Here is a 26792-nt window from a genome sequence, read left to right on the forward strand (position 1 = left end):
TAGACATTTTGAAGAGAAATTACAGATAAAACATATCGGTGCTCATTGGCCATTAACATTACACAACAAGTTGGAAATTGTTACTTCATCAGTGAGTGGTTTGGAAGAAGTCAGTGGCTAACTGCAAGCATTGGAAAGCAATCACTTGCCTGCTATTCAGTGGAGTGGGTGTGTGGTCCCAAGTCTGTGTTTAAGGGTCTCTTTTCCAAGCTTAAACGTATAAACATTCAACATTGGCCATGGTGTCAATTCAGCATAACTTCTGCCGCGCTCAAAACAACTGGAAACTCAGAACTGGGAAATCTGATTTTAGTGAATTCACAAGTTCCGACTAGGAAAATATGTTTTGAACTGTCATCCAACTCGGAATTGCAAGTCGGGAACTCGGGCCTCTTTCTAGAGCTCTGACCTGAAGATCACTGACGACCTTGTTTTTTCTTAGTGTTCTCAGTTATTTTGAAAGCACCATAAATCTAGAGAATGCCAGACTTTGATGACAAAGTTTTCTGAAAAAATTGCAAACGAAGGACTGCCGCACCAGCTTCAAGTGAGTACAGCACAACAAGGTGAGTCCAAAAATGCCGCTGCATAAATTGTCTGCTTTTATGCCCCCTTTGATTTATCCTATGGTTCTGACTTGGTGTACAGGGAGAATAAGAACGGCCCATGTTCTGAATTATGTTGCTGGTACATTTCAAAAAAGCTGATCAAATAGTTATATTGACTACGCCAGTCCTAGCTTGTTCATTAAAAATATTTTATAACTAGGGGGCAGTATTTTCATTTTTGGATAAAAAACGTTCCCGTTTTAAACGGGATATTTTTGTCATGACAAGATGCTCGACTATGCATATAATTGACAGCTTTGGATAGAAAACACTCTGACGTTTCCAAAACTGCAAAGATATTGTCTGTGAGTGCAACAGAATTGATGTTACAGGCGAAACCCAGATAAAAATCCAATCAGGAAGTGCCGCATTTCTTAAAACCGCCTCATGCCAATGACTCATTATATGGCTGTGAATGAGCTACGAATGAGCTTACGTTTTCTACGTATTCCCCAAGGTGTCTACAGCATTGTGACGTCTTTTTACGCATTTATGTTGAAGAATAGCCGTAAGGAACCACATTGAGCAAGTGGTCACATGATGGCTCCCGCAGAAAATCTTGCGTAAAGTACACAAGTAGCCATTTTTCCAATCGCTTCTTATGAGAAACCAATTGTCCCGACGGATATATTATCGAATATATATGTGAAAAACACCTTGAGGCTTGATTCTAAACAACGTTTGCCATGTTTCTGTCGATATTATGGAGCTAATTTGGAAAAAAGTTTGGCGTTGTAGTGACTGCATTTTCCGGTCGATTTTTCAGCCAAACCTGAAGAACAAACGGAGCTATTTCGCCTACAAAAAGTAATATTTTTTGAAAAAAGGAACATTTGCTATCTAACTGGGAGTCTCCTGAGTGAAAACATCCGAAGGTCTTCAAAGGTAAATGATTTAATTTGATTACTTTTCTTATTTTCGTGAAAATGTTGCCTGATGCTAGCAGAGCCTAGCCATAGCATTATGCCATGATAAACTTACACAAATGCTTGTCTAGCATTGGCTGTAAAAGCATATTTAAAAAATCTGAGATGACAGTGTGATTAACAAAAGGCTAAGCTGTGTCTCAATATATTTCATTTGTAATTTTCATGAATAGGAACATTTTCTAGGAAGATTTATCTCTGCTGCGTTATGCTAATTAGTTTGAGGCTATGATTACGCTCCTGCATGCGGGATGGGTAGTATCAAGTCTATTATCTGCTCATCATCCCCTTATGTCATAGTTTGTACATCTCAATTATCAGTAGGAACCTAATTTGTTTAAGCAAGTCAGCCATATTGTCAGCCATATGTTTTTTTTTAAAGGCAGCAAATTAGGCTGATTAATTAACAGGTATAGCAGTGGTAAGGTGTTGGGACTGTGTGGGCACCGTTTGTCACCGTTATAGTGTAATTAATTTATTGTTTAGTGTTGTGCAGTGGGTTTGCTGGCATGCATCTAAAAATATATTTTTTAGTTTGCCCCACCAAAATGTATATGCAAAAATCGCCACTGCCTATATGAGACGTGCATGCACACGGTCCAACACACCAACCTGGTCTCATATATTAGATGTAACATAGTAAACGTAAAACCTTGACTACAAAAATTGTATAGCCGGGCTGATTTGCGTACAGAATACTACAAAATACTCTGAGACCAGGTTGCACAGCCAGCCGCCATACACAGCTCTGCAGGCTGGGTCTATCTCCTTTAAGTCACCGCCCATTTCAACAGAGGAGGCACGGCTTACGCATCAGGTTTATTATGAATAATTCCATAATGACCCCAGTTAGACAAACGACTCATAGGCTAACTGCAATAATTAGGTAGGTTACATTTGCCAACTTACTCTGTAGGTTCGGTTTCAAATCTGTGTTGCTTGCGGGATAGGGCTTTCGGAGTTGAGCATCTGCTGGCAGGGAAGATGATTCGGAGAGTATGGCTGAGTGTGTGGAATACGCATTGCGATGCAAAACCATAGAAAGCTATACATTGAAAAGACGACAAAACGAACGTTGTGGTCGTAATAATAAGGGGAAATTGTGTTTCTAGCGCGCACCTTTAGACACTGACAGCCTCCTACAAGAAGGCCGTCCAGCCTCCGCAGCCTAAAAATTTCACGCCAACATTACTGCCAACCGGAGGAGAGATACCGATGCTATACATGACTCACACCCAGGCTGCCTCTACATATTTGGCCTGGACTTGGGTCTCCTAAAGCGGTATTCCGCCTGTCCATAAATCCGAGACTGCACAGAGGGGTAACAAAACCATCGTGATATCCACACCATAACTGCGGATAAAGGCTATGCTCGCGTTTAATTTGTGTACGTCTGTTTTATCGCACCTCTGCGCAAAAGGTAAGCAATGGGTATGCTACCCATGGATACACCCGTGGTCAATATTTCATGTGGCATTTTATTATCGTTTAGAATGGTGACCGAAATAATTTAAATCTGTTAGTATAGCCAAACCGTTACATATGAATAGTGTCATGTTGTGCATGTAATCACTTTCAATTAAGTGAAATTGATTGATTTTATAGCCTAGGAGATTTGCATTAAGAATTGACGTAGGGAATTCCCAGAGTAGCCTAACCCAATAGCGAGCAATGATCGCATACTGTTCAGTGCGGTCCCTATTCAGTAATGTGTGCAAAGCAATGCGCCTGTGGCCTCGACAGCACGAGAGAAGCCTAACGTGTTGACATGCTAATTAATTGATGTAGGCTAACTTGCCTTGTAGACTACAGTAGGTAATATAGTAAGATGTGTTCAATTCACCTGTCAATATTGAGAGTAGGCTATTAAACATGATACTTCTCTGTAGGTGGTATAGGCTACCCATTGTAACATAACTTTGTGGCTGCGTAATGCCCTGGGGAGTACAGCATAATGCTCACTCCATGCGCTATGCAGCTGAGCATTGACATCATGCCATTATTTCAGATGTTATGAGTGAGTTTGTTATTCCTACAGCCAGGGTGTCACAGCTCCAGTCTTCAAGGGCTGACGTGTCTGCTAGTTCTCGTTCTATCCTGTTCACCTGACACTGATTTAAGACCTGGGAAGAGGAAACTATTACCCTTTCACAATATCATGCAGACTCAAACCATACTGTGCTGGCTCAGATCATCGCAGCAACTATGGTGGATGTGTATAATACGACATGAATTTGTCTTGAATCGGCTCAATGTCAAAACCAAAAGCCTTCATGTGTGTACATTCGTTGGGAAAGCAGTGCATTTAATTGATCAATTCAGTGCCAGTACAGGGAGAGATGAAAAGAAGCCAGACTGCAGCCACTGAGGACAAGAACTGTGCCCCCCTGGCCTTTACATACAGTATAGTCACCTCAAATCAGGTGATCAGTGATACACTCAGGATATGTCAAAGCTAGGCTTAGTTGCCAACAACCGGATGCATCCAGTTTTCAGGGATGCAGCTAATTCAACCTAGCTTCTTTTTTGCAGAAAACCAGATGTGGGAACTCCACTCCACTCTTTCTTTTACAGCTGCTACGTTAGTTTATATCAAAGCAAACAGTAGCATCTTATATTGAATTTCAAATAGTCCTGCCAATCTTCACTTGGATGGATGCAGTCACAGACAGGGTTAAGATCATTTCCATTTGAACTCAGTTCATGAAATTAATCAAACTCAAAATGAAATGGTTAAAACAAGTGTCGCTAAGGTGAGGATTCAGAGAAGATGAGCTGATCCTAGGTCTGTGCCAATGGACAACTTTGACCCAGAATGGTACATTTTCCATCGTATTGTCCCTGGTTGTCTCAGGCTGTCTTTGTCACCATCTGTTTTGTGGGGTCATGCAGTGCAGGTGTAGTTGGACAAAGTGATGTACAGTAGGGAGAGTGAGAACAGGTTAAATGGATGTATCTGGTTTGGCTGTACAGTTTGTTTACATGCTTGTTTCATATGTTTTTTCTTGACCCTGCATGTCTTTCTGTCTGTGTGTATGCACATAAGTGTAAAATTAAGGTGCAGATTAATGTGCATATGATAGTAGCCTTCTTCCATTGTTTATAAAAATATCAGCGTTCTAAAGGGGTACTGCATGAAAACAGGAAGTGAGCTTCCGTGGTGCTCATTCGCATTGCAGGTCATTGTGGGATACTTCTCAGCATGTGACTCATTCCAGGCAAGTATTCCCATGGGGAAGCAGCCAACGAAGTAGCCATGACAAACCCTGGCACAGTATACAGTTATTGCTCTCATAGTGAGTCAGAACTGCATTCATTATTATGAGGCCTCAGTGCATCAATAAAGCTTACACGTTCATATGAACTGCATTACCCATAGTGAACAGGTCAATGATTAGCCTATATCCACAGTAACATTAGCATGCTTAATATACCGCATATCATATTATAGCTGTGTGGACTGTGAGTGCATTCTGCATGTGTTTTTATTTGTGGTTCTGAGAGTACTGTACGTGTATGCGTCATAGATACAATGCCTGGGTGTTCTCAAAATGCGGACTACCACACGGGAGGGTCGGAGTATGAGTCCAAATCAAAGTGCGCGAAACGGAGCCCGTAAGGCACTTCTCAAATGCATATTCCATTAGTACATATTTTGAAGCATGCATTGACGCAAGCTTCAACGGAAATATGCAAAGAAATATGACGCAACCACATTATTTGAGCTGAAGCGAGAGAAAATAGTCTAACTTCAGAATTAAATGCTGCCTATCCACATCTCTTATGTTTTCTGACTACAATATTTAATCTTCATACGTTAATAATGACATGCTGTTTCGGGCATGTTTACCTGCCTACACACCGTAGATCGCAAGCCCATAATATGTCAATAGGGCTAACTGGCTAGGTACTACTGTTAGCTAGCCAGATAGCCACAAAGAATTGTTAGCTAGCTACCCATGAAGAATTGACATCTACCTTATGTAACATTATTTTTAGGTAATTTTTGCCTATTAACCTATCTGGTTAGCTACATTATCACATATCTAGCTAATAATTCTGAAGTAAAATGTTTGCTTTATGTGTATCTTGTTTCGTCTCTATTGTTGCCATTGTCATGGCTGGAAGCAGGTTCAGTGAATGGGGAGATGCAGTGTGAGGCAATACAGTAGAGGGAGTGCGAGTGCTTCTCAAATGTAATGGTTCATGCGTTCTCCACACTCATCCTCACAAGAACGCACTCAAGAAAACGTCCTCAGAGAATACACTCAGAGCAAGGTGAATCCATGTTTGTGTGTGTGCTTTGAATAGTGCCTTGCATTGTGAAGATTCAGCACTTCTCCTTGGCAAGATGTGTTTTAGGCATGGAAGTGTGTGCACTTACTATCCTCCCTGAGTTTTTTTGGCCTTTGAGAGGCCCAAATCTCCTCTGGACAGAATATCGGCAGGAAGGCTGGAAGACGGACATGTGTCAATCAATATTCACAAGGCCACCCACCCTCTAACAGGGACACAGAGCTCCTGTGTAAAGAGAGCGAAAGGGACACCTTTCCCACTGTCTAGGTGTGCAGTGGTGTTGGTAGAATGTGGGTCAATTGCCAAGAACAACAATATTCTTATTCCATCCATCCTATTTAAAAAAAAATTCTCACCAACTTCCAACATAAATACGGTAGTTGTGAACTTCCACAAGGTTTATTGCTAGCTGTTTTGCGATCAGGGAAACCAGGTAGCATTCCCATTCGGGGAGGTAATCACCCTCATCGTTTGCTACATTGGTGTCCAAATGAGATGTCACACTGTGTGGCCATTGAAGTGGGTCCCAGATCTGAGGCGTGAGTCACTTTTAATGGTGAAGCGCTGGGATGTTACAAACTCCCTAAGGGAGATGACTTTACTCACTCCTGCTATTCACTATAATACTTAGTCTTCTTTCCTTATTTCCTTTAAATAATTATTGATTTAACATGACTGGACAGGAGAAAGCAAGGGCCCCACAACATATCTTTGACCGATCTAGTCATATCAGATCAGTGACTTTCCTTCAAAGAAGGGCTCTAAGGAAGATAGCATTTCTAAAATAATGAAGAGAATTCAACCTTTTGCTTATCCAACCGGGCACAGACATCAGTTCAACAATATAGTTGTGAACTTCAACAAAACATTTGACCATGTCATTGGATTTAGGTAAAATGTTGAGTAAAAAAAGAAATATCCAAATTCCTTTTTCCACGATAATTCATTTTATCAGACGCAAAAATAAATAGTGTTATATATATATATATATATATATATATATATACTGCTCAAAAAAATAAAGGGAACACTAAAATAACATATCCTAATATTTAATTAATTAAATATTCTTATTAAATACTTTTTTCTTTACAAAGTTGAATGTGCTGACAACAATCACACATTATCAATGGAAATCAAATTTATCAACCCATGGAGGTCTGTATTTGGAGTCACACTCAAAATTTAAGTGGAAAACCACACTACAGGCTGATCCAACTTTGATGTAATGTCTTTAAAACAAGTCAAAATGAGGCTCAGTAGTGTGTGGCCTCCACGTGCCTGTATGACCTCCCTACAATGCCTGGGCATGCTCCTGATTAGGTGGTGGATGGTCTCCTGAGGGATCCCCTCCCAGACCTGGACTAAAGCATCCGCCAACTCCTGGACAGTCTGTGGTGCAACGTGGAGTTGGTGGATGGCGCGAGACATGATGTCCCAGATGTGCTCAATTGGATTCAGGTCTGGGGAACGGGCGGGCCAGTCCATAGCATCAATGCCTTCCTCTTGCAGGAACTGCTGACACACTCCAGCCACACGAGGTCTGTCTTGCATTGGGAGGAACCCAGGGCCAACCTCACCAGCATATGGTCTCACAAGGGGTCTGATGATCTCATCTCGGTACCTAATGGCAGTCAGGCTACCTCTGGCGAGCACATGGAGGGCTGTGCGGCCCCCCAAAGAAATGCCACCCCACACCATGACTGACCCACCGCCAAACCGGTCATGCTGGAGGATGTTGCAGGCAGCAGAACGTTCTCCACGGCGTCTCCAGACTGTCACGTCTGTCACATGTGCTCAGTGTGAACCTGCTTTCATCTGTGAAGAGCACAGGGCGCCAGTGGCGAATTTGCCAATCTTGGTGTTCTCTGGCAAATGCCAAATGTCCTGCACGGTGTTGGGCTCTAAGCACAACCCCCACCTGTGGACGTCGGGCCCTCATACCACCCTCATGGAGTTTCTGACCATTTGAGCAGACACATGCACATTTGTGGCCTGCTGGAGGTCATTTTGCAGGGCTCTGGCAGTGCTCCTCCTGCTCCTCCTTGCACAAAGGCGGAGGTAGCGGTCCTGCTGCTGGGTTGTTGCCCTCCTACGGCCTCCTCCACGTCTCCTGATGTGATGGCCTGTCTCCTGGTAGCGCCTCCATGCTCTGGACACTACGCTGACAGACACAGCAAACCTTCTTGCCACAGCTCGCATTGATGTGCCATCCACTTGTGTGGGTTGTAGACTCTGTCTCATGCTACCACTAGAGTGAAAGCACTGCCAGCATTCAAAAGTGACCAAAACATCAGCCAGGAAGCATAGGAACTGAGAAGTGGTCTGTGGTCCCCACCTGCAGAACCACTCCTTTATTGTCTTGCTAATTGCCTATAATTTCCACCTGTTGTCTATTCCATTTGCACAACAGCATGTGAAATTTATTGTCAATCGGTGTTGCGTCCTAAGTGGACAGTTTGATTTCACAGAAATGTGATTGACTTGGAGTTACATTGTGTTGTTTAAGTGATCCCTTTTATTTTTTTGAGCAGTGTGTGTATATATATATATCACACTATGTAATGTGTTGGTTTCATTAACTGAAAAAGCTTTTCTCTAAAATGTTGTGCATAAATTTGTTTACGTCCCTGTTTAGTGAGAATTTGTCATTTGCCAAGATGCATCCTCCTGCAGTTGTCACAGAACACAATGCCTCAGATGTTTTGAGGGAGCGTGCAATTGGCATGCTGACTGCAGGAATGTCCACCAGAGCTGTTGCCAGAGAATGTAATGTTTATTTCTCTACCATAAGCCACTTCCAACTTTGTTTTAGAGAATTTGGCAGTCCGTCCAACTGACCTCCCAACCGCAGACCACATGTAACCACGCAAACCCAGGACCTCCACATCCAGCTTCTTCACCTGTGGGATCGTCTGGGACTGGCCACACAGACAGCTGATGAAACAAAGAAGTATTTCTGTCTGTAATAAAGCCCTTTGTTGGGGAAAAACATAATCTGATTGTCTGTGCCTGGCTTCCCAGTGGGTGGGTATGGGTCCCACCCATGGCTGCACCACTGCCCAGTCATGTGAAATCCATAGATTAGGGCCTAATTCATTTTTTTCAATTGACTGATTTCCTTTATATGAACTAACTCAGTAAAATCGGTAATTGTTGCATTTTTTCAATGTTAATGCTGTGGAAGCAATGTTTATTCAACCAGTATTTGTACCCAACAGAATGGCTCTGGTATTCTTGCCCAACAATAGGAATCTATGGCTACCATAAACCTGGTGCACAACAAGTTCAAAATGGAACTAATTTATTTATTTATAGGCCTAATAATACTCTTTCACACAGTTATAACCAGAATCTCAAAGCACCAGATGGATTCTGTGGGTCCCAATAAAGAAGAGCATTATTATTTTTTTTTTCTTTACCAACCTTTTGGAATCTGCAATTTTTTGTCCTAAGCATAAATGGTTACCATGGCCTTGTTTTGCATCTTTAAAATGAATACTTGCTTCCTTCTTTACATCCTAGATAAAAATCAATCACAGATCTCACATGACATGATGGATTAAAGCGGTGTAGCAGAAGCCTAGCGTTCACCTATCCAGTCATGTAAGAGCCATTATTTATTTCAAGGAAAGGAAGGCTGGTCAAGGCCTCTGTACTGTGTATAGAGGCAGTGAACAGTCTCCTTATCCCGATGGCTCAGTGAGACAGACATAACCCAGACCTCTCCCACTCAAATTAGAGAAAACAACGGCATACAGACATGGAAGGAATTTAGGGACTGACCTCAAGAACAGTTGCATAACTACCATTCAAGTGTACAGACTTTTCTCTCTCTTGACTCAAAATTACTCAAAATGCTCCTTCTCGGCCTCCAGGGTGGCGCAGTGGTTAAGGGCGCTGTACTGCAGCGCCAGCTGTGCCATCAGAGTCCCTGGGTTCACGCCCAGGCTCTGTCGTAACCGGCCGCGACCGGGAGGTCTGTGGAGCGACGCACAATTGGCCTAGCGCCGTCCGGGTTACGGAGGGCTTGGTCGGTAGGGATGTCCTTGTCTCATCACGCACCAGCGACTCCTGTGGCGGGCCGGGCGCAGTGCGCGCTAACCAAGGTTGCCAGGTGCACGGTGTACCCTCCGACACACTGGTGCGGCTGGGTTCCGGGTTGGATGCGCGCTGTGTTAAGAAGCAGTACGGCTGGTTGGGTTGTGTATCGGAGGACGCATGACTTTCAACCTTCGTCTCTCCCGAGCCCGTACCGGAGTTGTAGCGATGAGACAAGATAGTATTAGCTACTACAACAATTGGATACCACGAAATTGGGGAGAAAAAGGGGTAAAAGAAAAAAAGAAAAAAAAGAAATGCTCCTTCTCCCACAAGTGTGTGTGCGCGCGCACATGTTGCTGTGTACATACAGTGGGGCAAAAAAATATTTAGTCAGCCACCAATTGTGCAAGTTCTCACACTTAAAAAGATGAGAGAGGCCTGTCATTTTCATCATAGGTACACTTCAACTATGACAGACAAAATGAGAAAAAAAATCCAGAAAATCACATTGTAGGATTTTTTATGAATTTATTTGCAAATGATGGTGGAAAATAAGTATTTGGTCAATAACAAAAGTTTATCTCAATACTTTGTTATATACCCTTTGTTGGCAATGACCGAGGTCAAACGTTTTCTGTAAGTCTTCAAGGTTTTCACACACTGTTGCTGGTATTTTGGCTCATTCCTCCATGCAGATCTAGAGCAGTGATGGTTTGGGGCTGTTGCTGGGCAACACGGATTTTCAACTCCCTTTTCTATGGGGTTGAGATCTGGAGACTGGCTAGGTCTGTCATAGTTGAAGTGTACCTATGATGAAAATTACAGGCCTCTCTCATCTTTTTAAGTGTGAGAACTTGCACAATTGGTGGCTGACTAACTACTTTTTTGCCCCACTGTATCGATTTGTGCCTGCATGCATGTCTTCCCCAGTTGAATAGTCTTGTTGACTCAGGGACATGCAATCATTCCTTTCTCCAATATCAGTCCGGACATACAGGCAATCATCTCGCACATGCATGACCTCTCTTCTCATGTAATGCCGCACTGAGCAACATGGATCGTTCACTATAAATCACTATGAAACTGAGATTCTGTGATATGTTGCCTCGGGCAGCAGGATGAACTGATGATATTGCAGATGTGCACAATGCAAGACATTAGACTTCTGTTACAGGAGTTTCCAGATTGACTTCACTGCTCTCCTTTTTGTTAATCAAAAACCTATCCGGTACAGTGCCTTGCGAAAGTATTCGGCCCCCTTGAACTTTGCGACCTTTTGCCACATTTCAGGCTTCAAACATAAAGATATAAAACTGTATTTTTTTGTGAAGAATCAACAACAAGTGGGACACTCATGAAGTGGAACGACATTTATTGGATATTTCAAACTTTTTTTAACAAATCAAAAACTGAAAAATTGGGTGTGCAAAATTATTCAGCCCCTTTACTTTCAGTGCAGCAAACTCTCTCCAGAAGTTCAGTGAGGATCTCCGAATGATCCAATGTTGACCTAAATGACTAATGATGATAAATACAATCCACCTGTGTGTAATCAAGTCTCCGTATAAATGCACCTGCACTGTGATAGTCTCAGAGGTCCATTAAAAGCGCAGAGAGCATCATGAAGAACAAGGAACACACCAGGCAGGTCCGAGATACTGTTGTGAAGAAGTTTAAAGCCGGAGTTGGATACAAAAAGATTTCCCAAGCTTTAAACATCCCAAGGAGCACTGTGCAAGCGATAATATTGAAATGGAAGGAGTATCAGACCACTGCAAATCTACCAAGACCTGGCCGTCCCTCTAAACTTTCAGCTCATACAAGAAGAAGACTGATTAGAGATGCAGCCAAGAGGCCCATGATCACTCTGGATGAACTGCAGAGATCTACAGCTGAGGTGGGAGACTCTGTCCATAGGACAACAATCAGTCGTATATTGCACAAATCTGGCCTTTATGGAAGAGTGGCAAGAAGAAAGCCATTTCTTAAAGATATCCATAAAAAAGTGTTGTTTACAGTTTGCCACAAGCCACCTGGGAGACACACCAAACATGTGGAAGAAGGTGCTCTGGTCAGATGAAACCAAAATTGAACTTTTTGGCAACAATGCAAAACGTTATGTTTGGCGTAAAAGCAACACAGCTCATCACCCCGAACACACCATCCCCACTGTCAAACATGGTGGTGGCAGCATCATGGTTTTGGCCTGCTTTTCTTCAGCAGGGACAGGGAAGATGGTTAAAATTTATGGGAAGATGGATGGAGCCAAATACAGGACCATTCTGGAAGAAAACCTGATGGAGTCTGCAAAAGACCTAAGACTGGGACGGAGATTTGTCTTCCAACAAGACAATGATCCAAAACATAAAGCAAAATCTACAATGGAATGGTTCAAAAATAAACATATCCAGGTGTTAGAATGGCCAAGTCAAAGTCCAGACCTGAATCCAATCGAGAATCTGTGGAAAGAACTGAAAACTGCTGTTCACAAATGCTCTCCATCCAACCTCACTGAGCTCGAGCTGTTTTGCAAGGAGGAATGGGAAAAAATGTCAGTCTCTCGATGTGCAAAACTGATAGACATACCCCAAGCGACTTACAGCTGTAATCGCAGCAAAAGGTGGCGCTACAAAGTATTAACTTAAGGGGGCTGAATCATTTTGCACGCTCAATTTTTCAGTTCTTGATTTGTTAAAAAAGTTTGAAATAGCCAATAAATGTCGTTCCACTTCATGATTGTGTCCCACTTGTTGTTGATTCTAAACAAAAAAATACAGTTTTATATCTTTATGTTTGAAGCCTGAAATGTGGCAAAAGGTCGCAAAGTTCAAGGGGGCCGAATACTTTCGCAAGGCACTGTATATAATAAGTTTCAGCAGGGAGACACCACCCAGCACAGAAGCAGAGGAATTCTCTGAACTGGCCCTGAGAACCGTTTCCTGTCTGATTCAGATATGTCAACATTAGCACTAGGGGCTTATAGGGCTTATAGGAATAAGGCAGTGACCTTTGTCTCCTGCTGCAGAGTTATCAATCAATCAAATATATTTATAAAGCCCTTTTTACATCAGCCAATGTCAGAAAATAGAAACCCAGCCTAAAACGGCAAGCAATGCAGGTGTTGAAGCACGTTGACTAGGAAAAACTCCCTAGAAAGGCCAAAACCAAGGAAGAAACTTGGAGGAACCAGGCTATGGACTGGTGGCCAGTCCTCTTCTGGCTGTGCCGGGTGGAGATTATAACAGAACATGGCCAAGATGTTCAAATGTTCATAAATGACCAGCATGGTCAAATAATAGGTCTGGGACAGGTAGCACATCCGGTGAACAGGTCAGGATTCCATAGCCACAGGCAGAACAGTTGAAACTGGAGCAGCAGCACGGCCAAGTGGACTGGGGACAGCAAGGAGTCATCATGCCAGGTAGTCCTGAGGCATGGTCCTACGGCACAGGTCCTCCGAGAGAGAGAAAGAAAGAGAATTAGAGAGAGCATACTTAAATTCACACAGGACACCGGATAAGACAGGAGAACTATTCCAGATATAACAAACTGACCCTAGCCCCGCGACACAAACTACTGCAGCATAAATACTGGAGGCTGAGACAGGAGGGGTCAGGAGACACTGTGGCCCCATCCGATGATACCCCCGGACAGGGCCAAAAAGGAAGGATATAACTCCACCCACTTTGCCAAAACACAGCCCCCACACCACCAGAGGGATATCTTCAACCGCCAACTTACCATCCTGAGACAAGGCCGAGTATAGCCCACAAAGATCTCCGCCACGGCACAACTCAAGGGGGGGCGCCAACCCTAACAGGAAGATTACATCAGTGACTCAACCCACTCAATTGATGCACCCCTCCTAGAGACGGCATGAAAGAGCACCAAGTAAGCCAGTGACTCAGCCCCTGTAATAGGGTTAGAGGCAGAGAATCCCAGTGGAAAGAGGGGAACCGGCCAGGCAGAGACAGCAAGGACGGTTCGTTGCTCCAGAGCCTTTCCGTTCACCTTCACACTCCTGGGCCAGACTACACTCAATCATATGACCCACTGAAGAGATGAGTCTTCAGTAAAGACTTAAAGGTTGAGACTGAGTTTGCGTCTCTCTCATGGGTAGGCAGAACCTTCCATAAAAATGGAGCTCTATAGGAGAAAGCCCTGCCTCCAGCTATTTGCTTAGAAATTCTAGGGACTATTAGGAGGCCTGCGTCTTGTGACTGTAGCAAACGTGTAGGTATGTACGGCAGGACCAAATCAAAGAGATAGGTAGGAGCAATCCCATGTAATGCTTTGTAGGTTAGCAGTAAAACCTTGAAATCAGCCCTTGCCTTGACAGGAAGCCAGTGTAGGGAGGCTAGCACTGGAGTAATATGATCACATTTTTTGGTTCTAGTCAGGATTCTAGCAGCCGTATTTAGCACTAACTGAAGTTTATTTAGTGCTTTATCCGGGTAGCCGGAAAGTAGAGCATTGCAGTAGTCTAACCTAGAAGTAACAAAAGCATGGATACATTTTTCTACATCATTTTTGGACAGAAAGTTTCTGATTTTTGCAATGTTACGTAGATGGAAAAAAGCTGTCCTTGAAATGGTCTTGATATGTTCGTCAAAAGCGAGATCAGGGTCCAGAGTAACGCAGAGGTCCTTCACAGTTTTATTTGAGACGACTGTACAACCATTAAGAGTAATTGACAGATTCAACAGAAGATCTCTTTGTTTCTTGGGACCTAGAACAAGCATCTCTGTTTTGTCCGAGTTTAAAAGTAGACATTTTGCAGCCATCCACTTCATTTTGTCTGAAACACAGGCTTCTAAGCGAGGGTAATTTTGGGGCTTCACCATGTTTCATTGAAATGTACAGCTGTGTGTCATCCGCATAGCTGTGAAAGTTAACATTATGTTTTCGAATTACCTCCCCAAGAGGTAAAATATATAGTGAAAACAATAGTGGTCCTAAAACGGAACCTTGAGGAACACCGACATTTACAGTTTATTTGTCAGAGGACAAACCATTCACAGAGACCAACTATCTTTCCGACAGATAAGATCTAAACCAGGCCAGAACTTGTCCATGTAGACCAATTTGGGTTTCCAATCTCTCCAAAAGAATGTGGTGATCGATGGTATCAAAAGCAGCACTGAGGTCTAGGAGCACGAGGTCAGATGCAGAACCTCGGTCTGATGCCATTAAAAGGTAATTTATCACCTTCACAAGTGCAGTCTCAGTGCTATGATGGGGTCTAAAACCAGACTGAAGCATTTCGTATACATTGTTTGTCTTCAGGAAGGCAGGGAGTTGCTGCGCAACAGCCTTTTCAAAAAATTTTGAGAGGAATGGAAGACAGTTTTAAAAAATATTTTCTGGGTCAAGGTTTGGCTTTTTCAAGAGAGGCTTTATTACTGCCACTTTTAGTGAGTTTGGCACACATCCGGTGGATAGAGAGCCGTTTATTATGTTCAACATAGGAGGGCCAAGCACAGGAAGCAGCTCTTTCAGTAGTTTAGTTGGAATAGGGTCCAGTATGCAGCTTGAAGGTTTAGAGGCCATGATTATTTTAATCATTGTGTCAAGAGATATAGTACTAAAACACTTGCGTGTCTCTCTTGATCCTACGTCCTGGCAGAGTTGTGCAGACTCAGGACAACTGAGCTTTGAAGGAATAGGCAGATTTAAAGAGGAGTCCGTAATTTGCTTTCTAATAATCATGATCTTTTCCTCAAAGAAGTTCATTAATTTATTACTGCTGAAGTGAAAGCCATCCCCACTTGGGGAATGCTGCTTTTTAGGTAGCTTTGCGACAGTATCAAAAATACATTTCGTATTGTTCTTATTTTCCTCAATTAGCCTCTTAGGGCAAGGTGAGACGCCTGCGTCTCACCTAGCCAACAGGAAATGGAAATGCGCAATGCCAAATGCTAATAGTACTCGCTAAAACTCAAACTTTCATTAAAACACACATGCAGGGTACTCAATTAAAGCTACACTTGTTGTGAATCTAGCCAACATGTCAGATTTTTAAAATGCTTTTCGGCGAAAGCATGAGAAGCTATTATCTGATAGCCAATACCGGAAAAAGACTTAAACAAAGGAATTAGCGTAGCCGGTGCTACACAAAACGCAGGAATAAAATATAAAACATTCATTACCTTTGACGAGCTATTCCGATTAAATCCGTCCATGTATACCCAAAATGTCCATTTATGAAGCCCGTCTGATCCAGGAAAAAGCAGCTTTACAAAACGCAACATCATTTTTTTAAATTAAAAAAGTTGCCAATAAACTTTGACAAAACACTTCAAACTACTTTTGTAAACCAACTTTAGGTATTAGTACACGTTAATAATCGATCAAATTGATCACGGGGCGATCTGTATTCAATAGCAGCAGTTCTTGAAATGATGCTCCGTTTTCTCTTTCAAGCTTTGTACTCGATGACAGGAAGTGCCTATTTCTCATCTGACCAAGGATTAACTTCAAAGCAAAGCTGTGGAAGCTGTAGGCATTGTAAACTGCTCGCTATCTATTTCCCTTGCCATAGACCGTACAGGCAACTGGCGGAAGGATATCTTTTTTTTTTTTGGGTGAACAGTTTTCCTTGGGCTTTTGCCTGCTCCACACGTTCTGTTATAGTCACAGACATGATTTAACTAGTTTTATAAATTTCAGAGTGTTTTCTATCCACACATACTAATCATATGCATGTACTATATTCCTGGCATGAGTAGCAGGACGTTGAAATTTTGCACGATTTTTAACAAAACGTTGAAAAAAAAGTCCAGAGCCCTAAGAGGTTTTAAGTTGGAAAAATAGGATGATCGAGCAGCAGTAAGGGCTCTTCGATACTTCCAGTTTGGTGTGGCGCCATTTCCGTTCCAATTTTCTGAAGCAGTGCTTCAACATCTAGTGGAAAGCCTTCCTAGAAGAGTGAAGGCTGTTATAGCAGCATAGGTGGGACCAACTCCATGTCAATGCCCATGATTTTGGAATGAGATGTTTGACAAGCATGTGTCCACATACTTTTGCTAATGTACTGTAAATTGGTTCAACAGAGATCATCATTTCAATTTACCAAGGAGCTACAGTAGTGTGTAATGGTCCGCACCCACAACAGCTTAGTTGGTTATAATAGTGCTGAACAGACGATGAGATGATCCCAGCATAGATCATCCCAAATCAGAAATTACTGGTGCTAGCATTAGCTCAAATTATAGCTAAGAGTCATAGTAAGAAAGAGAGGAGGACAATCAGTTCTCAAAACAGTACATTGGGACGTTGTTATTGTTATGGAAACGTGTCTCTAATACAATAAATCCTGTTTTAGATTTTGTCATTTGCATGCATTTCATTTAGAAGGAGAGATGAAACAATCAGCAGTTTCACCTTAACCAAGCTTTCCTGATGTAATTTCGTCATTAATTTGTAATGTTGATTAGGAAAGAGAGAATCACTCGGTGTGTAAATTAGAATGGCTAGGCCTAGGCGGCAATGTACTATAAATGCATTGGTGACTGGTTCTGTGATACCACATCGCAGTCTGGTGGTGACAAATGCTTGTTCAGGAATCTCGTGATTGCATTTCGCTGAGAGTTGTCCAGTGTTCATTGTTTTTGCTGTGCATGCAGTGCGTCGGTTAAGAGTACTGACGTTTTGTTCTTTGTTTCACTTCGTCTGTCTGCCCCTGTCCCTCATTTCCCTCTCCATTTTGTCTTCTCTTTCCTATTCTTGGGCTCTCTGTCTCGACCGTTGCTTGTTGGACAGCGTAAGGTAGCAGAGTGGACAACGCTGGCTGTCTTCCACCTGTCTTTGCTCCTGGATTGTTCACTGCACTCCAGGAATAATATTTTTTTTACGTTGGCCAGAGAGGGCTTGGTCAGAACTTTAGGTACAACAGTGCAGAGCTTTTATGGAAGGATAACTTCTGCAACCTCCACATGAAACATTATTAACACCACCATCTGAAAGCTAAAGCTGTAGCAATCTACCATAGTTAAGTGAGGTAGACCGCATCTTTGAAGCGTAACCCAACCACTAAGACCAAGGGTTTCCGGTTATCTAATCCCCACCAACCTTTTGCCAGCTCCTGTAACAACAACTCCAAACTTCCTGCTTTGGCCTTTCCCCCGCAGCCACCATGCGTCCCTCACTTGCCACAGCGGTCCTTCCAAGGACCCGTAACCATCCCCACACGGCCCACCCCCACAATGCACACGGATTGTCCGGACACTTGGGACGAGAGCACCTGTCAGCGCCTCGGAGGCGCAGCCCGCACCTGCGACACACACTCAGCCCGGAGAACCTTCGGAGCCTGGCAGAGCGCGGTGGCGCCGCCGGGGACATGGCTTCCGTGGTGAGTAGCCCCATTGGCCTCCCGAGGGCCAACAGTGACACGGACCTGGTGACGTCGCAGAGCCGCTCGTCACTGACGGCATCCACGCTGGAGTTCACGCTGGGTAGGGGCGAGAACCTGGTCATCTCCTGGGACATCAAGGAGGAGGTGGATGCCACCGACTGGATTGGCCTCTACCACATCGGTGAGAAACTCAGCATGCTCATTTCACAATGGTAGTTAGTAACTAGGAACGTTTAAAGTAGAACACATGAACTGGTTGCCCCCAGTTATGTTGTAGTCCAGTACAACATAATCTTATTCAACTAATGATATAGCCCTTGATTAAATGAATCAGTTGTGTTAGTACAGGTGTAAACAAAAATGGTCAACCCCAGGGGTACCCCGCCAGAATAAGGTAGAACACTAGTTTACCTTATCCAGCTACTTGTGGAGCATTGAATCAAAGGTTTAAATAAATGCTCACATTTTTTTTATTGTAATAATGTTTCTTTGATTTGGACTGACAAGGCAAACTTTTTAACTTATACTATTGATCTGACTGAACTGATCCAAGCTGTTGTGTAGGACTTGCTGATTCTAGCAAGTTATGTAGAGTTGAGAAATGCATGTCTCTGGTGCAGGAGACTACAGAGTAAATAATGAAATTGGAGCTGTTGAAGTTCCACAGAAGGGAAGCCTGAGTCAACATATACATCTGACTTCGACCAACACATATCATATACACCTAGACTATCCTGCGTGGTCTCCAATACAGTGCATTCGGAAATTTTTCAGACCTCTTTACTTTTTCCACATTTTGTTATGTTACAGTCTTAGTCAAAAATTGATTCAATTGTTCCCTCCCTCACCAATCTACACACAATACCCCATAATGAGAAAGCAAAATCAGGTTTTTAGTTATTTTGACTAATGTATCAAATAAAATATCACATTTACATAAGTATTTTAGACCCAACTCAATACTTTGTTGAAGCACCTTTGGCAGTGATTACAGTCTCCTCGTCTTGGGTATGACGCTACAAGCTTGGAAGACCTATATTTTGCAGTTTCTCCCATTCTTCTCTGCAAATCCTCTCAAGCTCTGTTAGGTTGGATAGGGAGTGTTGCTGCACAGCTATTTCCAGAGATTTTTGATCGGGTTCAAGTCCGGGCTCTGGCTGGACAACTTAAGGACATTCAGAGACTTGTCCTGAAGCCACTCCTGCGTTGTCTTGGCTGTGTGCTTAGGGCCGTTGTCCTGTTGGAAGATTAACCTTCACCCCAGTCTGAGGTCCTCAGCACTCTGGAGCAGGTTTTGAGTAAAAGTATAGATACCGCATCATTAGAAAATGACTCAAGTGAATTATTTGGTTCAAGTCAAAGTATTTGGTTTTAAATATACTTACCTTTCAAAAGTAAGTGTAATTGCTAAAATATACTTAAATATCAAAAGTATAAATCATTTCAAATTCCTTATATTAAGCAAACCAGACAGGACCATTTTCTTGTATTTTTTAAATTACGGATAGCCAGGGGCACGCTCCACTGACATAATTTTCAAATGCAGCATGTGTTTAGTGAGTCTGCCAGATCAGATGCAGTTGGGATGACCAGGGATGTTCTCTTGATACGTGTGTGAATTATACAATTGTCTGTCCTGGTAAGCAATCAAAATGTAAACACAACTTTTGGGTGTTAGGGAAGATGTATAGAGTAAAAAGTACATAATTTCTTTAGGAATGTAGTGAAGTAAAATTAGTCAAAAATGTAAAGTACAGATACGCCAAAAAACGACTTAAGTACATTACACTGGTTCCAGACTTATTTTGTTTAATAATGATGAGGCCACTGTGTTCTTCGGGACCTTGAATGCTGCAGGCATTTTTTGGTACCCTTCCCCAGATCTGTGCCTCGACACAATCCTTGGCTCGGTGCTCTACGGACAATTATTTCGACCTCCTGGCTTGGTTTTTGCTCTGACATTCACTGTCAACTGTGGGACCTTATATAGACAGGTTTGTTTCTTTCCAATTCATGTCCAATCAATTGAATTTACCACAGATGGACTCCAATCAAGTTTTAGAAACATCTCAAGGATAATCAATGGAAACAAGATGCACCTGAGCTCAATTTCGAGTGGCATAGTAATGGGTCTGAATATTTATGTAAATAAGGTATTTCTGTTTTTAAATTTTTATACATTTTCAAAAACTGTTTTTGCTTTGTCATTATGGGCTGTTGCGTGTAGATTGAGGTGGAAAACATCTATTTAATCTATTTTAGAATAAGGCTGTAACCTAACACAATGTGGAAAAAGTCTAGGTGTTTTAAAAACTTTCCGAATGCACTGTTTAATAGCCCTGCTTAGAGTCAGGATTTTGATTGTAAACTACACCCAACAAAAATATAAACGCAACATGTAAAGTGTTGGTCCCATGTTTCATGAGCTGAAAATAAAGATCCCAGAATTTTTCCATATGCAGTTAACATCCTTGTTACTGAGCCTTTCTCCATTGCAAATATAAACCATCCACCTGACAGGTGTGGCATATCAATAAATTAAACAGCATGATCATTACACAGGTGCACCTTATGCTGCGGACAATAAAAGGTCACTCTAAAATGTGCAGTTTTATCACACAACACAATGCCACAGATATCTCAAGTTTTGAGGGAGCTTGCAATTGGCATGCTGATTGCAGGAATGTCCACCAGAGCTATTGCTAGAGGATTGAATGTTCATTTCTCTATCATAAGCCTCCGTTTTATTAGAGAATTTGGCAGTACGTCCAACCGGCCTCACAACCGCAGACCACTTGTATGGCATCGTGTGGGCAAGCGGTTTGCTGATGTCAACGTTTGTGAACATGAGTGCCTCGTGATGGTGGTGGGGTTATGGTATGGTTAGGCATAAGCTACGGACAATGAACACAGTTGCAGTTTGAATGCACAGAAATATCTTGAAAATATCCTGAGGCCCATTGTGAGGATGCATATCTGTATTCCCAGTCATGTGAAATCCATAGATTAGGGCCTAATGAATTAATTTAAATTGACTGATGTCCTAATGAACTGTAACTCAGAAACATCTTTGAATTTGTTGCGTTAATATTTTTGTTCATTATACATTAAGCGGCACACTGTATAAGGCTACTTGTTAAATATTGCAGTGAAAAAACAACTTCTCCAACTTTTTCATATTTATTCATATAATGAACCACATATTGTTTTGAACCTACAGTATAACCAATTCGGTTTCACGCGAGCATACATGCCTGAAAGTATTTAGTGGGCAACAAACTAAATAGTATTTATCTAACACAAACTATAAGCAACCACATTAGGCTTGTCTAAGACTCCTCTCTAATACTAATTTACCAGTTTACCAATATAATAATTGGCTGTGGGACGAGTCAGTCAACCTCCAGAAGCTTCTGAATCCTCTATCCACCTGCCCCTTGACCTGTCTGGATTTCCTCCTTTAAGGAAGAGAGATCCCAATCATCCCTGTCAGGTGAAAATATGAGAGGGAGGGAGTAAGCAGAGAAGGCAATCCATGCAGGGATCCCTCTAGATATCGATCACAAAGCTATCATGCACTTCATTACTAGCGTCAGGGTATTAATCCCCCCAGGGTGCTGCGTGCTTTCCCACTTTCCACAACTAAGCAGACATTCAATGATATCTCCTCCTCCTCCCTCTCTCCTCCACATCTTTCCCCCACATCATGCTGCTTCGTGCTTGTTCAGTTCAGCCTGACGTGAAAGTGCTACGTACAGCGGAATTCCCTCGGTTTTAACACTGTGGGAGGTTGCAATTTCTAGTCCTTTGTGTTAGAGGTTGTAGAGAATGTATTTTAGGCACTACATTTACGAATTAAAGGATAATTGTCTGAAGTTTGACGTATCTAAGGTTATGGTATAGGGCAAAACAGACATTATAAACTCAGGGGGGAAAAAAGAAACGTCCCTTTTTCAGGACCCTGTCAAAGATCAATCGTAAAAATCAAAATATCTTAATTATAACGGGTTTAACACTGATTCCCATGCTTGTTCAATAAACCATTAATGAACATGCACCTGTGGAATGGTCGTTAAGACACTAACAGCTTACAGATGGTAGGCAATTAAGGTCAGTTATGAAACCTTAAGACATGAAAGAGGCCTTTCTACTACTCTGAAAAACACCAAAAGAGAAGATGCCCAGGGTCCCAGCTCATCTGCGTGAACGTGCCTTAGGCATGCTGCAAGGAGGCATGAGGACTGCAGATGTGGCCAGGGCAATACATTGCAATGTCCGCACTGTGAGACATCTAAGACAGCGCTACAGGGAGACAGGAGAAACAGCTGATCGTCCTCGCAGTGGCAGACCACGTGTAACAACACCTGCACAGGATCGGTACATTCGAACATCACACCTGCGGGACAGGCACAGTATGGCAGCAACTACCAGGAAAACAATCCCTCCATCAGTGCTCAGACTATCTGCAATAGACTGAGAGACGCTGGACTGAGGGCTTGTAGGCCAACCACGTCGCCTATGGGCACAAACCCACCGTCGCTGGACCAGACAGGACCGGCAAAAAGTGCTCTTCTCTGATGAATCGCGGTTTTGTCTCACCAGGGGTGATAGTCGGATTCGCATTTATCGTTGAAGGAATGAGCGTTACTCCTGTACTCTGGAGCGGGATCGAGGTGGAGGGTCCGTCATGGTCTGGGGTGGTGTGTCACAGCATCATTGGACAGAGCTTGTTGTCATTGCAGGCAATTTCAATGCTGTGTGTTACAGGGAAGACATCCTCCTCCCTCATGTGGTACCCTTCCTGCAGGCTCATCCTGACATGACCCTCTAGCATGACAATTCCACCAGCCATATTGCTCGTTCTGTGATTTCCTGCAAGACAGGAATGTCAGTGTTCTGCCATGGCCAGCGTAGAGCCCGGATCTCAATCACATTGGGCACGTCTGGGACCTGTTGGATCGGAGGGTGAGGGCTAGGGCCAACCCCCCAGGAATGTCCGGGAACTTGCAGGTGCCTTGGTGGAAGAGTGGGGTAACATCTCACAGCAAGAACTGGCAAATCTGGTGCAGTCCATGAGGAGGAGATGCACTGCAGTACTTAGTATCTGGTGTGGCCTCCAGCTGCATTGACTGTTACTTTTGATTTTTACCCCCCCCCCCCCTTTGTTCAGGGACACATTATTCAATTTCTTTTAGTCACAAGTCTGTGGAACTTGTTCAGTTTGTCTGTTGTTGAAACTTATGTTCATACATATATTTACACATGTTAAGTTTGCTGAAAATAAACGCAGTTGACAGTGAGGGGACACATTTTTTTGCTGAGTTTACATGGAACAAGAGTTATGATAAGGCTGCAATGTGGAGTGTAGATATATGCTGTTCAATAAATATCTGACCGTAACATTATAGTGTTCATTGGGGTCCACCATTTTCTAGTTTTTCAATAGTTAAACATTTTGTCTGTCACTCTCACGTAGAGAGCACAAAAACATATAGACCACGTATAGACCACAAAACATGCATGTTTTTACTCATTTAGAACCAAACACACAAACTGAGTGTCTGACAAAGCTTTTTTGTTCCCTGGCCGGCTCAGATGAGACCAGCCCGTCTAATGTGTGGGACTGTAAGAATCGCGGGGTGAATGGGACACAGAGGGGTCAGATTGTCTGGAGACTGGAGCCTGGTCCTTACTTCATGGACGGTGAGTGGGAGGAGAGAAAACGAGAGGAAAGGGAGTGAAGGAAAGAAAGCTTTAATATGATCAAGTATGATGTGGAATTGAAGCTTCAAAATGTCTTTGAGCAAAAAGTGCGGTCCAATGTGATGAGATTCACAAAGGGGGAGAGGCAACACTTAATTAACAGGTTTTTGTTCCAAATAGCACCCTATTCCTTATGTACTACTACTACTTTTGAGCAAGGCCCATAGGGCCATTATTTCATGGTTTACTACTGGAAAGGTAATTACACTGCAATTACATAGTACACTACGTTTAATTGAATTGTTAGTTCCGTAATACATGTGAATACAAGTAATTGTGAGCAAGATGTTTGCATTACTCTGTACATACTACCCTCTTAACAAGCAAGATTAGAAGTCATGTCTCACAATTGAGATTCAGCCAGCAAAAGAGTTGGTGAGGAAAGGAAAAGAGAAGGTTGTGTTCATATCATGAATCTTTCGATTTCCCTCTAGCTGAGACCAAGATCTGCTTCAAGTACTACCACGGTGTCAGTGGAGCCCTGAGAGCAACCACCCCCTGCATCACTGTGAAGAATCCTGGATTCCTGGTGTGTGTGGTGTGTGTGGTGTGTGTGGTGTGTGTGTGGTGTGTGTGTGTGTGTGTGTGTGTGTGTGTGTTTTAACAGTCTTATCATGTTTATACAACATGTGTCTCTCAGGGAGAAGCTCAAAGTGAGGGGCAGTCATCCACCGATCATCCTCGCAAACTAATTAGCTTTACTTTAACAGGTGAGGTGTGGTTTGGCTAAAACCAAGTAAATGTCCTCATTGAATCTGTCTTAGAAAAGGTGCACACACTATAGTTCCATTTCAAATAATTTAGTAAAAGATTGTCAACGTTTTGGCAGCAAATTGCTTTTGTCACTTATTGATAAATCTTATCAATAAGATTAATCATAATAATCTACCACTTTATTTGACCTTTTATTCCTCCTCATGTGTTATTCCCACTTGAAAATAAGAGGTTCTAACTTTGCATATATGTATATCATCCTTCCTTTGCAATAAACCTCAGAAAATGTGTGAAAACGCAGTAGGTTCTGTTCACGCTCCAATTGCAATACTTGTTCATATAGTAAGGTGCTTGTTGGTTCCCCTGGCTTGTGACATTGACAAGAAATTGGACTTGGCTAAACGTGTATGATATAGTTGCAGATAAAAGCCATTATTGAAACGGCTTGGCATCTTCATTTTGGAAAGTTAAAAAAACAAACAAGGTAAACATAATGTCTACTGCCAATGTGTTGTTGTTTCACAACCTTCATCACTGCATTTGCAGAGAGGATATGTTTGGTGGAGATATTAGAAGATGGGCTCATTGTAATGGCTGGAATGGAATAAATGGAATGGCATCAAAGGCCGTCCTCTTCTATCTCCACCCACTAGCCCCCTCTGGTTGGCAGTTTAGCCTCCAATTTTGTTTTGTCAAAGCCTCAGACAATGCTCAGTGAAGGACCTGGGGCCATACTGTATGTATAAGAGTCTCAGAGTCGGAATTTGGATCTATGATCAGGTCCCCCTGTCCATGTAGTCTTATTTATTGTGCTCTAAAAGGCTAAACCAATCCTGACTCAGCACTCCTACTCTGATACTGTTGATACATACATCCCCTGATGTGATGATAATCTTCCTCTGTGTAGATATGCGTGCGGTGGGGCTGAAGAAGGGAATGTTCTTCAACCCGGATCCCTACCTGAAGATGTCCATCCACCCTGGGAAGAGGAGCGGCTTCCCCACCTTCAGCCACCATGGACAGGAGAGACGCTCCGCCATCATCGCCAACACCACCAACCCTAAGTGGCACGGAGAGGTGATCTATATTCCCTATTATTTACAAAATTGTGAAGGTTAGACATTTGAAATCAATATGGCTGAAGAGACTAGGTCAGGGATTGGTAAATTGGATAGGGGTGGGGGGCACACAATCTGAACTCCTCATGAGGGGCTGCTGTGGCTTGCGGGTCTGCGTATCCACATCCATACCCACACATGCATCCGCTAACCTTTTGGTGTTGCCCATCCCTGGTCTTCCAAATAAAGAGTTAATGGGGAGCCGAGCAAGGCTTTCCCTTTTTGTGTCTCGCTTGGCGTCTCAGATGGTCGCTGTCCACTGTCATGCTGAACTTCAGAATTCTGATTAAGTTGCTGTCCACTTAAATTGGACCTGAACCTCTGATTGCCGCAATTCACTTGTTGTTTACCATTAAAAAAAATGTTTTTGTGAAAAAGCCAGCGCATGTTCTAACAGTCTGTGTCTCCCTCCCTCTGTAGAAATACACTTTCGTAGCACTAATGACAGACATTCTGAACATCGAGGTGAAGGACAAGTTTGCCAAAAGTCGACCAATCATCAAGCGCTTCCTTGGTCAGCTGACCATTCCTGTCCAGAGGCTGATTGAGAAGATACCTGGGTAGGTAACATGGTAAACGGACGCACCCATGCATACACTACTGATCAAAGTTTTAGAACACCACCTCATTCAAAGGTTTTTCTTTATTTTTACTATTTTCTACATTGTAGAATAATAGTGAAGACATCAAAACTATGAAATAACACATACAGTGGGGAGAACAAGTATTTGATATACTGCAGAATTTGCAAGTTTTCCAACTTACAAAGCATGTAGAGGTCTGTAATTTTTATCATAGGTACACTTCAACTGAGAGATGGAATCTAAAACAAAAATCCAGAAAATCACATTGTATGATTTTTAAGTAATCAATTAGCATTTTATTGCATGACATAACTATTTGATACATCAGAAAAGCAGAACTTAATATTTGGTACAGAAACCTTTGTTTGCTACTACAGTTTCCTGTA

General features: G+C 42.7%; 1 protein-coding gene across 4 annotated transcripts in view; it reads left to right on the top strand.

Annotated features, from left to right (window-relative positions):
- Positions 1 to 2342: 2342 nt before the first annotated feature.
- Positions 2343 to 26792, top strand: part of hecw2a (HECT, C2 and WW domain containing E3 ubiquitin protein ligase 2a) — a 57046-nt gene continuing 32596 nt past the window's right edge. For 2 of the 4 annotated variants that reach the window (XM_031805916.1, XM_031805915.1), the window contains exons 1-7: positions 2344 to 2954; positions 18004 to 18408; positions 23823 to 23930; positions 24425 to 24519; positions 24631 to 24700; positions 25612 to 25781; positions 26243 to 26382. In XM_031805916.1, coding sequence (XP_031661776.1) covers positions 2903 to 2954; positions 18004 to 18408; positions 23823 to 23930; positions 24425 to 24519; positions 24631 to 24700; positions 25612 to 25781; positions 26243 to 26382 — 1040 coding nt within the window. In that variant the 5' untranslated portion in view covers positions 2344 to 2902. Of the gene's footprint in view, positions 2955 to 18003; positions 18409 to 23822; positions 23931 to 24424; positions 24520 to 24630; positions 24701 to 25611; positions 25782 to 26242; positions 26383 to 26792 lie in introns of all 4 variants that reach the window. The other 2 variants (XM_031805917.1, XM_020462001.2) reach the window with 2 other exon arrangements.

The sequence above is a fragment of the Oncorhynchus kisutch genome, linkage group LG26 (genome assembly GCF_002021735.2).
Source record: "Oncorhynchus kisutch isolate 150728-3 linkage group LG26, Okis_V2, whole genome shotgun sequence".
Classification (NCBI taxonomy): domain Eukaryota; kingdom Metazoa; phylum Chordata; class Actinopteri; order Salmoniformes; family Salmonidae; genus Oncorhynchus; species Oncorhynchus kisutch.